General features: G+C 39.2%; 1 protein-coding gene across 1 annotated transcript in view; it reads left to right on the forward strand.

The window, feature by feature from the left end:
* Positions 1–12,417, forward strand: part of Cog7 (conserved oligomeric Golgi complex subunit 7) — a 335,222-nt gene that overhangs the window by 233,551 nt on the left and 89,254 nt on the right. Inside the window, exon 17 of the mRNA XM_090382401.1 lies at positions 11,286–11,421. Within this exon, the coding sequence (XP_090238527.1) occupies positions 11,286–11,421 (136 nt within the window). The remainder of the gene's footprint in view (positions 1–11,285; positions 11,422–12,417) is intronic.

Genomic DNA, 12,417 nt, shown 5'->3' on the forward strand with positions numbered 1-12,417 from the left:
AATGGGCAAAATGAAAGATTTAAATAACTTTGAATGTGGCATGGTAAGTGACAGCAGATGTGCCAGCATTAGTATCTGTAAAACAGCAACCTTGCTGAGATGTTTTTGCATAATTCTGTCTCTAGAATAATATCCAGCAAATGGCAATCTTGCGGTTGGAAATAGTTCATTGATGCAAGAGAAGAATGGGATCGACAAAACATGCAGGTTAACAGAAAAGAAACAGTCCAGTACTAACCAAAGAAGCATTTTATAATGCATAACTTGTTGTACCTTGACTGTTGCAGCTAATGACTGAACTTTGTTCCAGTCTCCTGACAATAAAAGCGAGAAGGTACTTTAATATCTCATATTGCTAGGATTATTACACATCAAATATTTCACCTTTAAATGATTTCATTTATTCATTCAACTTCTGTTTTCTGGAACAATCTTTCTTCAAATGTATTTCCTGAAAATTACAATCTACAGGGAAAAAAAAATAAAACCCCTAAATTGATGGAACAACAATTGATTACACATTTGCATTCAGACAAAGAGTAATCATTTGTTGAAATAACCCTTCACCTAGTGTTGTGGAAGTAGATAGTTTGAATAAATTTAAGAAAGGTTTGGCCAAATTATTGAAAAAAATGGGCAACTAAAAGATTTTTTTTGCTGGTGCTGTATAAGCCTTGCTTCCTTGCATCATATCACCAAGACTACCAATTCAGTGGGTAAGTTCCTCCTTGAGCAATTGCCTAGAATACATCATGGAATTCATTTGCTACTTTGGTGTCAGGATTCCGGCTTTATGGTGATATGCAAACTGTAAATTTTTTTATGTGTTTTGAACTTATCAAGCCGACCAGACTGGCTGCAGGCTCCTCCATTGGGCTCCTGCCTTAATGAGTTTTCAGATGACTAAATAAATTAATTATTTCTTTGTAATAAGATACTGACTGAGTGGTATATGGTGCCCTATCAGCTCACCACACACATATCTTCTTGTCAGTTAACTTTTTCAGGAGTACTTGCATAGATCTATGTTTTTCATATATGGGCTCATGGGGTGTGTATGTAGATCATCTACCTTTGTTCAAGATAATTTACAGTGTATTTCAAATAAAATGCCATTTACGTGTGAATTTGTATTGAAATCTGACCAGAACATTCTGTCACCTCTTATCTGCATTTCCCCCTATTTTGATAACCTTGTACCCTTAAGTGAATGACACGAGGCCCAGTTTTCTATTATTCATTGAGATTTTATATTAGTGCACCTTGGTTCTTTCTCACCTTTGAGGAAGAACAAACCTTCCTCATTCATTTTATTCAGTCTCTTCAGCACTTCACACTTCAATTAAATTTCACCTTAGATGTCTAGTTGTCAAAGCTTACAGTCCATACCTTCTATGTGCATTGATTTTCAATCATCACTAATCTGGTTGCCCTTATTTGATCCCTCTCCAAAAATTCTGTTCTTTTTTTTAGATGTAGTCTCCAGACCTGAATATTTCCAAATGTGGTCTAACTGTCCAGCACTGTTCACTGAAGGACCCTACTTGGTATACTGTTTCACTCTGAACACTAACCATTTTTGACAACCTTCTATTTGTTATCTCTTAGCCACCTAGCACCAGCATAGGATCTTACTTTTAACTCCAACTCTCAGTTGATATAGCATCCTGAGGAATGGTGTTAAAAGGTTTACTAAAGTCTATATATGTAATGGCAAAATAGTTGCCTGCATCAAATTGTTTAATGACTACATCATAGTAACTTGCCAGATTGATCAGCATGACCTCCTCTTAATGAACCCATGCTGGAATATATTCAAGATATCATTCCTGTCAAGATAGCCCCATATGCCATCCATAAATATAAATTCCGTGATCTTTCATAAAGAGAAATCACTAGTTGGCATATAGTTCCCAACCTTCTCTTTAGCATCACCTCTGTGGATTTTGGAGATATTAGCACCTCTCCAGTCCAAGAGAATCTTTCCAGTCTAATAACATTCTCCTTATCATTTCCAACAGCTTGAGGCACTCTTATGCAGTCTTTGTAATTATAATTGAATATACCGTCCTCCCCTGGAGCCTTTCCTTCCCTAACCTCAGTAGCTTTTCTAGCAGATGTTTCTCTGAGATCATTTTAGCAAGTGCTTCTCTGAAAAAATATATAATTTATTTTACAACAATCTAACTAATTAACATTTCCCAAAGATTCAAATTTGCTTTCAGCTGTAAACCTCGTTGAAAAGTATTCATTCATTTGTAGCCAGTTAATGGGCCTGTTTGATTTACTCTCTCCTTTGATTTTGACCTTCCACTGCAACTAGTTAATGGACCTATTTGATTTAATCTCTTCTCTTTTATATTCATATATGAGAACTCCCAATCCTATTTTTTATGTGTCTTTGCTAATGATTTCTTGTAATGAGCTTTCATCCCATAAGTGGTTTTGTTATGTATCCCCATATAATGTTCATACAAATCAGAATATTGTGCTTTTTCATAACTGTTCCATGCTTGTTTCTTTTGCTTAATTAAACTCTTAACCTTACTTATTGTCCATTTTGGCATCCTATTTTAAGAACCTTGATCACTGGTATGAATATATTTGTGGCTTCAATAATAAATCCCTGTGATGTTTTCAGGGATATATTTTTATCTGATATCATATAGTAGTCTCTCCATTTAATTGAGCTGAAGAATTATTTCATTCCATTATCTTCTCCTCTCTAGAAATTGAAGCTCTTGCCCTTTATATTTGACCACATAGCTTTCTTTAGATACAACCCATTTTATAGTAGGCCACAGCCTGTTATTGGTTTTCCAGTGTCAGTTTTTGAAATGGTTAGGCTGCTTAGTTAGAACTGATTTAGGATGTTAGATCCCCTTGTACTCTGTTGGACATACTGGAATAAGTAGACTCATCCAGTTTATTTAAAAACTGTTACTGTGTAGCCTATTTTCTGTCTATAAGGAGAGCCTCCCATAGTGAAACAGTTGTGCTTGCTATCCCATTGTCTGCAAATTGTTCAGAATATGCACATCTCCATGGACTTGAGATGTGCAAATGTGACCCCATTTCACAAAGGGTGGATCGAAGAGCGACACAAGTAATTACAGACCTGTTAATTAACTTTTATTCTGGGGAAATTAATGGAGGCACTGGTTAAAGAAGTGTTGCAGGATCATCTAGACAAGACTGCAGTAATAGTTCAGATACAGCATGGGTTTGTTAAAGGAAGTCTTGTCTGACCAATTTGATTGGATACTACAATGAGGTCACAAACGAACTGGTACTGGAAAAAATAATTTCGATATCATATTCTTGGATTTCAGGAAAGCTTTTGATACTGTTGCACATGGAAAACTACTGCACAACTTGGAGCAGTATGGCATTAAAGGCAAGTTACTGCTATGGATAAAGGGATGGTTGAGTGGGAGAAGACAGTGGTAATCAATGAACACTGTTCTTCATGGACAAATATTATTAGTGTAGTCCCCCAGGGTCCATTGTTGTTTTCTGTATTTATCAGTGATATTGATGAACGTATGTCAGGCTTAATGTCCAAGTTTGCAGATGATACGAAGGTTGGCAGGGTTGTTAATGACACTAATGACAGTATGCTGCTGCAACAGGATCTAGAAAAGTTGAGCAGATGAGCTGAGAGGTGGCACCTGAAGCTTAATGTTGACAAATGTAAAGTACTGCATATGGGTAGCAGTAACCCCAAAGTAATGTATCAACTGTGTGTAACTACATTTAGGGTTGTAGAGAATGAAAAAGACCTGGGGAATAATTGCTCAGTCAGATATGAGGTTTTCTAAGCAGTGCAGACAGTCTGCAAGAATAGCTCATTGTGTCTTGTCAATAATATACAGCAATTTTTCTAGCACTGGTCAAGGTGGGGCCTGACCATTGTATAAGGCAATGGTCAGGCCCCACCTTGAGTACTGTATAAGGTCTGGAGGCCTCATTTTAGGAAACATGTAGAGCTGCCTTTAAGTTTAAGCAAGAAAACATGCCTCTACATGTTTTCTTGCTGCCCTTCTCTACAGAGGAGGGCAGCAAGAATGGTGAATGGAAGGGTTGCTCTTACAAAGAAAGATTTAAGTTCTGCAAATTGCAGTGTCTGGAGACTAGGCACCTGCATGATCTGACTGGGGTGTATAAGGCCATGAATGGTTTGAGCAAGCCCAATGCTGATGTGATTCTTCCTCTTACCCAGATTAGTCACCCAAGGAGGACATAAATTCAAATTGAGGAAAGACAGTTGTAGAATAGATGTGCAGAAATTTACCTTTAGCCAGCATGTGGTTGATTGCTGGAACAAACTTCCATCTGTAGTTTTAGAAGTCAACAGCATAAATAAATTCAAGGCGGAACTAGACAAACATTTGGAGTTAATGAATGGGTGAAATAGAAAGTTTTTTTTTTTTTTTTTTTTTGGCTGATGCTATATAAGCTTACTTTCTTGCATTATATGACTCTGCTAATTCTAATATTTGAACATGATGAAAAATGTTAGAAATACTTTAAAAAAAATCATATTGTAAAAAACAAAACAAAACAGGGCTATTTTTTTTTTTCATTTATTTTTCCCACAGCTAACCATTTTCTCCAAGGCTTTAATTCTTAATGCCTGGTGAACATAGTTTTTAAAAATTCAATTTTCAAGACAGTCTTATAACATAGTTATGTCATCAGTTGCAAAAATTGAATTAAGAAGCATCCCACTGTAGTCTCCAGAAAATAGCATTAGCATTAGCAAAGGCACATGATGCAAGAAAGAAAGCTTATATAGCATCAGCAAAAAAAAAAAAAAAAAAAACCACCCTTATTTCACCCATCCACCTGCTCCAATTGTTTGTCAAGTTCTGCCTTAAATCTGTTTACGCTATCAACTTCTACAATAACAGATCAAAGTTTGTTCCAGCAATCAACCACCCGCTGGCTAAAAGTAAACTTCCGCACATCTGTCCTACAACTGTCTTTCCTCAATTTGAATTTATGCCCTCTTAGGTGATTATTTTGAGCAAGAGGAAGAATCCTATCAGCCTTGAGCATGCTCAAACCATAGAAGGCTTTATACACCTCAATCAGAATACCTGGCAGGTGCCTAGTCTCCAGACACTGTAATTTGCAAAATTTAAGCTTTTCTTCACGAGAGCAACCCTATGTTCCATTCATTAATCTTGTTGCCCTTCTCTGTACTCATTCCAACAGCCCTACATCCTTCTTAAAATGAGGCTTCCAGACCTGTATATAGTACTCAAAGTGTGGCCTGACCATTGACTTAAACAAGGGGATAATCACCTCCTTATCCCTGCTAGAAAAATTCCTTATATCATTGATAAGACACCATGAGCTACTCTTGCAGCCCGTCTGCACTGCTCAGAGAACTTCATATCTGCCTGCACAATTACCCCCAGGTCCTTTTCATTCTCTACCACTGTCAGTGTAGTACCATAGAGTTGATACCTTGCCCTGGGGTTGCTGTTTCCCATATGTAGTACTTTACATTTGTCAATGTTAAACTTCATTTTCCACCTCTCAGCACATCTGCTCAACCTTTCCAGATCCTGTTCCAGCAGCATAGCATCAGTAGTGTCCTTAACAACCCTGCCAACCTTTGTATCATCTGCAAACTTGGACATTAAGCCTGATATACCATCATCAATATCATTTATAAATACACTCGCACACTTACTCTCATTTTTCCTTTCCCAGTGCTTATGTCACACCAAACAGACTTAACATTGCATTGTCCACCAACATCAATTGGATGCACTTCCTTAGATTTTATGTGTTTCTTAACTTACAGCATAACCCCTCCTCCCTTCCTATCCTGTCTATCCTTCCTGTACACATTGTACTCCCCAAATTCCAGTTCTGCATTCCTTATATCTGTGTGACACTACATCTCTGATATGCTATCAATATGTCTCTGATGTTTTTAGCAATACCTCAAATTCATCAAATTTATTTACCAAACGCCTAGCATTGGTGTACACGCAAGTATACATGCACCTGTATGTTCACGCAAATATATATGCACCTGTTCCTATTCTCAGCTACCCTAACACAACCCATGTGTTTTCTTGTACCGCAGTGACTCCCAGCAGTCTCTGAAATACCCTGCATCTTGTTTTCCAGGCTGCTGCTCATTCCAGTAGAAGTAGTGCAAGAATAAACTTTCTCCTCTGCCACTGGCTACTGTTAATGTATTAATCCTTGTATCCCCCCCCCCCCCAAGCTAGCAGTTATCTGACTCACCTAACACTGTCTGCACACATCCAAATTTAAATTTGGATGTGTGGGACGTGCGCTAGTGTATAGCAGAGTAAGGGAGAGATAGATTGAAGGCTGGGGAGAAAAGTCAGGCGTATGGAGACGAAAGAAAAGACGACTCCAATGATTTCTAGTGGGGCATGCCCATGCCCCAACAGGAGAAAGTGGGGGTTGTGGGGAAGAAAGGAGACAACAGATCGTCCCCTTCCCTCCCCCCCACCAGGATAGGGAAAGAAAGTGGGTGAGGCTAGGTGCCCTACCCAGATTGCCAACTGGCAAGGTGGCAGCTTAGCTGCATTCAGTCTTGGTTTTCACAATGTGTCCAGCCAGGGCTGCTCAGGCTGAGGTTCAGTGCAGTGCAGTGCAGAGTTCGTAGTGATGAGGTTGTTATGGTCATGCTAAGTGGTTGCCAAGTTTCTTGATTGCAATAGGGTTCTGCACCTTGTGAACAAGTCTTGGGCAAACTATGTGAATTGTTTGTAGTTCTGTTCATCCTGGTTCATGGGATTTTACTGGAGCTGAATGATTAGAAGTGCTTGGAGGTCTTCGTACAGATACTAGTCGAACATCAAGTGGTCCCAGGTTTCTTGGGAGCCACATGCACATAGGGGGTTGTTTTCGATGCCTAGCATGGGGAGTTTGCTGCAGATGGCACCATGTCCAGTTAAAAGATAGTAGTTTGTAGTCCTGGTGAAAACCAGGTTGGGGACATTAGTAGAGGCATATGATGCAAGAAAGCAAGCTTATGCAGCATCAGCCAAAAAAAAAAAAAAAAAACCACTCCCATTCCCCCCCCCCCCATTCATTCGAAATACCTGTCCAGCTGAGCTTTAAAGTTATATAGGCTATCAACTTCTACAACAAGGGGTGGGAGTCTGTTCCAGCAACCAACTACGCGCTGGCTAAAGGCAAATTTCTGCACATCTGTCCTTCATTTATCTTTCCTCAATTTGAATTTATGCCCTCTCAGGTAATTATTCTGAGCAAGAGGAAGAATCCCATCAGCATTAAGCATGCTCAAACCATTCAAGGCTTTATACACCTCTATCAGATCACCTCACTGGTGCCTAGTCTCCAGACACTGTAATTTGCAAAACTTAAGTGTTTCTTCATAAGAGCAACCTTTTGTTCCATTCACCAATCTTGTTGCCCTTCTCTGTACTCGTTCCAGCAGCTCTACATCCTTCTTGAAATGAGGCCTCAAGACCTGTATACAGTACTCAAGGTGTGGCCTGACCATTGCCTTATACAAGGGAATAATCACCTCCTTATCCCTGCTAGAAAAATTCCTGTATATCATTGACAAGACACCATGAGCTACTCTTGCAGCCCGTCTGCACTGCTCAAAGAACTTCATATCTGCCTGCACAATTACCCCCAGGTCCTTTTCATTCTCTACCACTGTCAGTGTAGTACCACAGAGTTGATACGTTGCTCTGAGGTTACTGATTCCCATATGTAGTACTTTACATTTGTCAATGTTAACCTTCATTTGCCACCTCTCAGCCCATCTGCTCAACCTTTCCAAATCCTGTTCCAGCAGCATAGCGTCAGTAGTGTCCTTAACAACCCTGCCAACCTTTGTATCATCTGCAAACTTGGACATTAAGCTTGATATACCATCATCAATATCATTTATAAATACAGAAAACAACAATGGACCCATCACTGAAACCTGAGGAACTCCACTAATGACCTTAGTCGACGATGAGCAGTGTCCATTGATTACCACTCTCTGTCTTCTCCCCCTCAACCATCCCTTTATCCATAGCAGCAATTTGCCTCCAATGCCACACTGCTCCAATTTGTGCAGCACTCTTCCATGTGCAACAGTATCAAAAGCCTTTTTAAGATCCAAATATATAATATCAGAGTTATTCCCTGCTTCCAGTTCTTTTCTGACTGCATCATAGTATCCAATCAAATTGGTCAGGCAAGACTTTCCCTTAACAAAACCATGCTGTGTCCGAGCTATAACTGAAGTCTTGTCTAGATGATCCTGCAATGCTTCTTTAACCAGTGCCTCCATTAATTTTCCTGGAATAGAAGTTAAACTCACAGGTCTATAATTACTTGTGTCAGCCTTTGATCCTCCTTTGTGAATTGGGGTCACAGTTGCACATCTCCAGTCTATGGGTACCTCCCCTGAGTCCAAAGAAGCTCTCATTATGGCTAAGGGTTTGTTACTTCTTTTGCTGCCTCCTTTAATATAACTGGATAGATCCCATCCACCCCTGGTGCCTTTTTTATGTTTATCTTCAACAATTTCTCCTCCACTTTCCTCTCAGTTATTACAAAATCATCTAGCTCACTGCCAGAGTTTACTTCACCTCTGACATTCCCCTTCCTGAATAACTCCTCATGTGTGAATGTAGATGCAAAATACTCGTTTAGTTTGTTAGCCACCTGAGCAGGATCCTCAACTGTTGAACCATCAGTGGACCAATCTGATTCATCCCTTTCCTTCTAAAGTTTACATAGGTAAAGAACTCTTTTCTGTTTTTCTTTGCATCCTTTGCCAAGGATTTCTCATAATCTGCCTTTGCCTGGCTAACCTCCTTTGTGACTTGGGTACAGACCAGCTTATATCTATCATAGGCTTCCATGTCACCCATTAATTTTTATATATATCCCATGCATTTTTTCTTCTCTGCCACATGTCTGATCAGTTCACGTGACATCCAGGGACTGGGGAAATACTCTGTCGATGCCCGGTATAAATTTTCCAGTTATTTCTCCTTTGGTGGAGGTTGTCCACCTTTCCTGCCAAATGTTTTGTAGGTAGGTCAGAAGTCTTCTTTTCTCACTGGGTGTGTTGCCTAGTGGATTTGTTGTATGGTAGATATAGGTAGGAGTTTGTCCCTACTGAGTTTGTAGAGCATTCCAACATGTGTGCCTCCAGGTCAAGGGGTAGCACCCTTGTTAGTATCTGCAGTGCATGTGTGCTAACCATGTTACATGCCCTGGTCATGTTAAGAAGAATTGGACTGTGAATGGACTCCAATTTTCTCTTATTGACTACAGTGGAGGCCTTGTGAAACCATGCCCCAGAGGCATAAGTGATTGTGGGAATGAATATGGCTTTATAAAAGAGAGCCAGTGTGCATTTTTTTTAACCCCCAGTCTTGGCGGGTCACCCTGTATCCAATCAAACCATTTCCGTGTAGGTCCTGATCTTTCTTTGTATATAGTTCAGGTGTGGGAGGAATCCTTCCTCCCACACCTGAACTATATACAAAGAAATTTATTATTATTCTGAGGTGCTTTAGTTCAGGGACAGGTTTGACTGTAATGCCATGGATCTTGATCTGTGGTGGTCTTATTGGGGCCAGTGAGCCTTTTAGCAAGATGGATTGAGATTTTGTGAGGTGGTGGTGTCATACCCAGTCCATAAGTGTGGTGAGGACACGATTTTCTTAGGTTTCAAGTTAAGTTGAGTCCTTGAGTCAGCGGCCAATATTAGTGACAGATCATTTGCATAGGCTTGAGTGCGGACCTCCCCAAAGTCCATAGCCAGGAACTCATCCAGGACATAAGTCCAGAGCAGCGTGCCAAGAACTGAGCCCTGGGAACAACCTTGGCAGATTTTCCTCTTCACTTGGTGCCTGGACTACTACATTAGATAGTTTTTTTATGCAGTTATAGAGGCTGTTAGGGAGTTGAGATTGTTGCAGTTGGCCGAGGACGCTCGGCCACCAAAGGGTGTCGAACGCCCCAGCGAAGTCGACTAAGGTAACTAGGAGGTATTTCTTGTCACAGTTGTTGGCCATGTTGATGAGATTTTCCAATGCATCAACAGTTGATCTTCCTGGCTTGAAGCCATATTGATTTGGAGCAGGCATCTATGCAGCCCTGTAGTGGTCGTCTATTTTCTGACATGTTCAAACACCTTACTCAGCACCAAGAGTAGGGCGATGGGCCAATACAAGTCAGGAAGTTCTTGAGGTTTAGAATGTAAATTGTAGTTATTATGAAATATATGTAGTAGTAATAGAGGCATGTGATGCAAGAAAGCCATCATAGGAGCTTATGTAGCATCAGCCAAAAAAAAAAAAAAAACAATTTCGCACAACCATTCCCTCTACAAGTTTGTCCGGTTCCTCCTTGAATTTATTTAAGCTATCAACTTCCACAACAACAGATGGAAGTTTATTCCAGCAATCAACTTCCGGCTGGCTAAAGGCAAATTTCTGCACATCTCTTCTACAACAGTCTTTCCTCAATTCTAATTTATGCCCCCTTATGTTTGTAATCTGAGCAAATGGAAGAATCCCATCAGAATTCAGTGTGCTCAACCCATTTAAGGCCTTATATGCCTCGAACAGATCACCTCGCAGGTGCCTAGTCTCCAGCTGCTGCAATTTGCAGAACTTAAGCCTTTCTTGGTAAGAGAACCCCTTTGTTCCCCTCACCAATCTTGTTGCCCTTCTCTGTACATCTAACGGTAATGATTGAATTTTGGTAAAAACTACCTCTGGTCACTTCACGGGACCAGAGCACAAAACGTGTGTGCTGGTCCCATGAAGCGATCCATTGCTACCGAATTTCCAAGAACTGGTCTAACAGTAGGAACTAGCCGCACACCTCCCCCACCACTCGTTTTTGAGTTTTAAAGAAAACAAAAGTGCAATTCCTTATGGGACACCCTGTATTATCAAATATTTGTTTAAGTAAAATTACCAATTTTTTAATCCTTATGTTGTAATTCAGGAAGTGTATATGCTTAATAAAATCATCATTTAACCACTGATTTCCAGAGAAAATATGAAATAGTTCCAAAAACAGAATTGCAGAAAATTATTGGCCGAGATAAACCATGATCTTGTATTTTTTCTAATGATATATGTATTTCGTTTAAAATTAAAGCTGATGTCTAAAACTAGAAATCGACTTTGTTTCTCTTAAATATGTATTTAAATTTAAAGGTATAAGTTAAATTTATTTATTTGAAAATTTTGAAAAAAATTTTCTATATAATTTTAAATGTTTTTTCCATTTAGGGATTTTTTAGTTCTTATGTTAATGAATTTAAGGCTGTAGTTAGGCAGCTGAGATCAGCGAACAGAAAAAAAGACCATGATGTTGCAGATGACTGGCTGTTATTTCAGCAGACCCTTCTTACAATGCAGATTGCTGGTAAGAAAACTAGCCACACTTTCCGTCTTTTAAAACCTTTGATCATTTTTGTAAATGTGTTTTAAAAAAATACATCATGTACATTTTGGAAGAGGTTTCTAAATATAATGTAATTGTGCAATGTAGTTTTCTCAAAGTTCGTGATGTTTACCCATCCATTTGGGGGCAGGACAAATCTTTTTTTTAGAGTATGTGATACAAACCAAACTGTTACAATTGTTTATTATGATACTGTTGTTGAAAATGCTCTTCTGTAAAAGTGAGTCTGCTGTGAACAGTTAAGTTGAGGAGAATGTTCTGCATCTGCATTCTTCATGAACAAAATTTCAGTACTTCTAGATCCAGCATCATCATTAACTGCTGCTATTCATTTGAAATGTATTGTTGGTGCATGAATTCAGTACTTGTTTGTTTGATTAGGTTATCTTTTAGTTGGGGTTATAGGGCTTGGTGTTTACAGTGGTGCCCAATGTTATGAAGACCAAGGCAGGTTCTGTATAAGTGTAAAGAAAAAAGGAAACATGAATGAAACCGTTTGCTAAACTGCTTGGCAACACTGCTTTTCAAAGGAAGCCTTTGGAAAGCTATGTTGTTACTTATTTGTTGAAAACTAGAAAACAGGATGATAGTAATCTATCTTATCACTGTAATCACTGTATGATTATGATGAACAGCCTCATTGTGCTGTTTGTTTTAAGATTCATTCATTCATGTGCTTTTTGTTTAAACATTCAAACATTTCATCCTTCGTATAATATGAAACCGAATAAATTAAAATAATGATTTGGAAAAAAGAACATGCTAAACTTTGCCAATAACTCAGGACTCTCCCCCCCCTTTTTGTCAGGAAATTACCAAAGAGTAACAGTGAATTTCATGAGAGTTACTATATTTCCATCCAAATCTCTGCTTGCATCCTTTCAAGTGTTTTATAGGCTTACTTATTGTAAAAAGAGCCCATATAATTGCTGAGCATCTGTTTGGTTCCTGCAGGAC

The sequence above is a fragment of the Mastigoproctus giganteus genome, chromosome 10, assembly GCF_048544385.1.
Source record: "Mastigoproctus giganteus isolate SK-2022 chromosome 10, ASM4854438v1, whole genome shotgun sequence".
NCBI lineage: Eukaryota > Metazoa > Arthropoda > Arachnida > Uropygi > Thelyphonidae > Mastigoproctus > Mastigoproctus giganteus.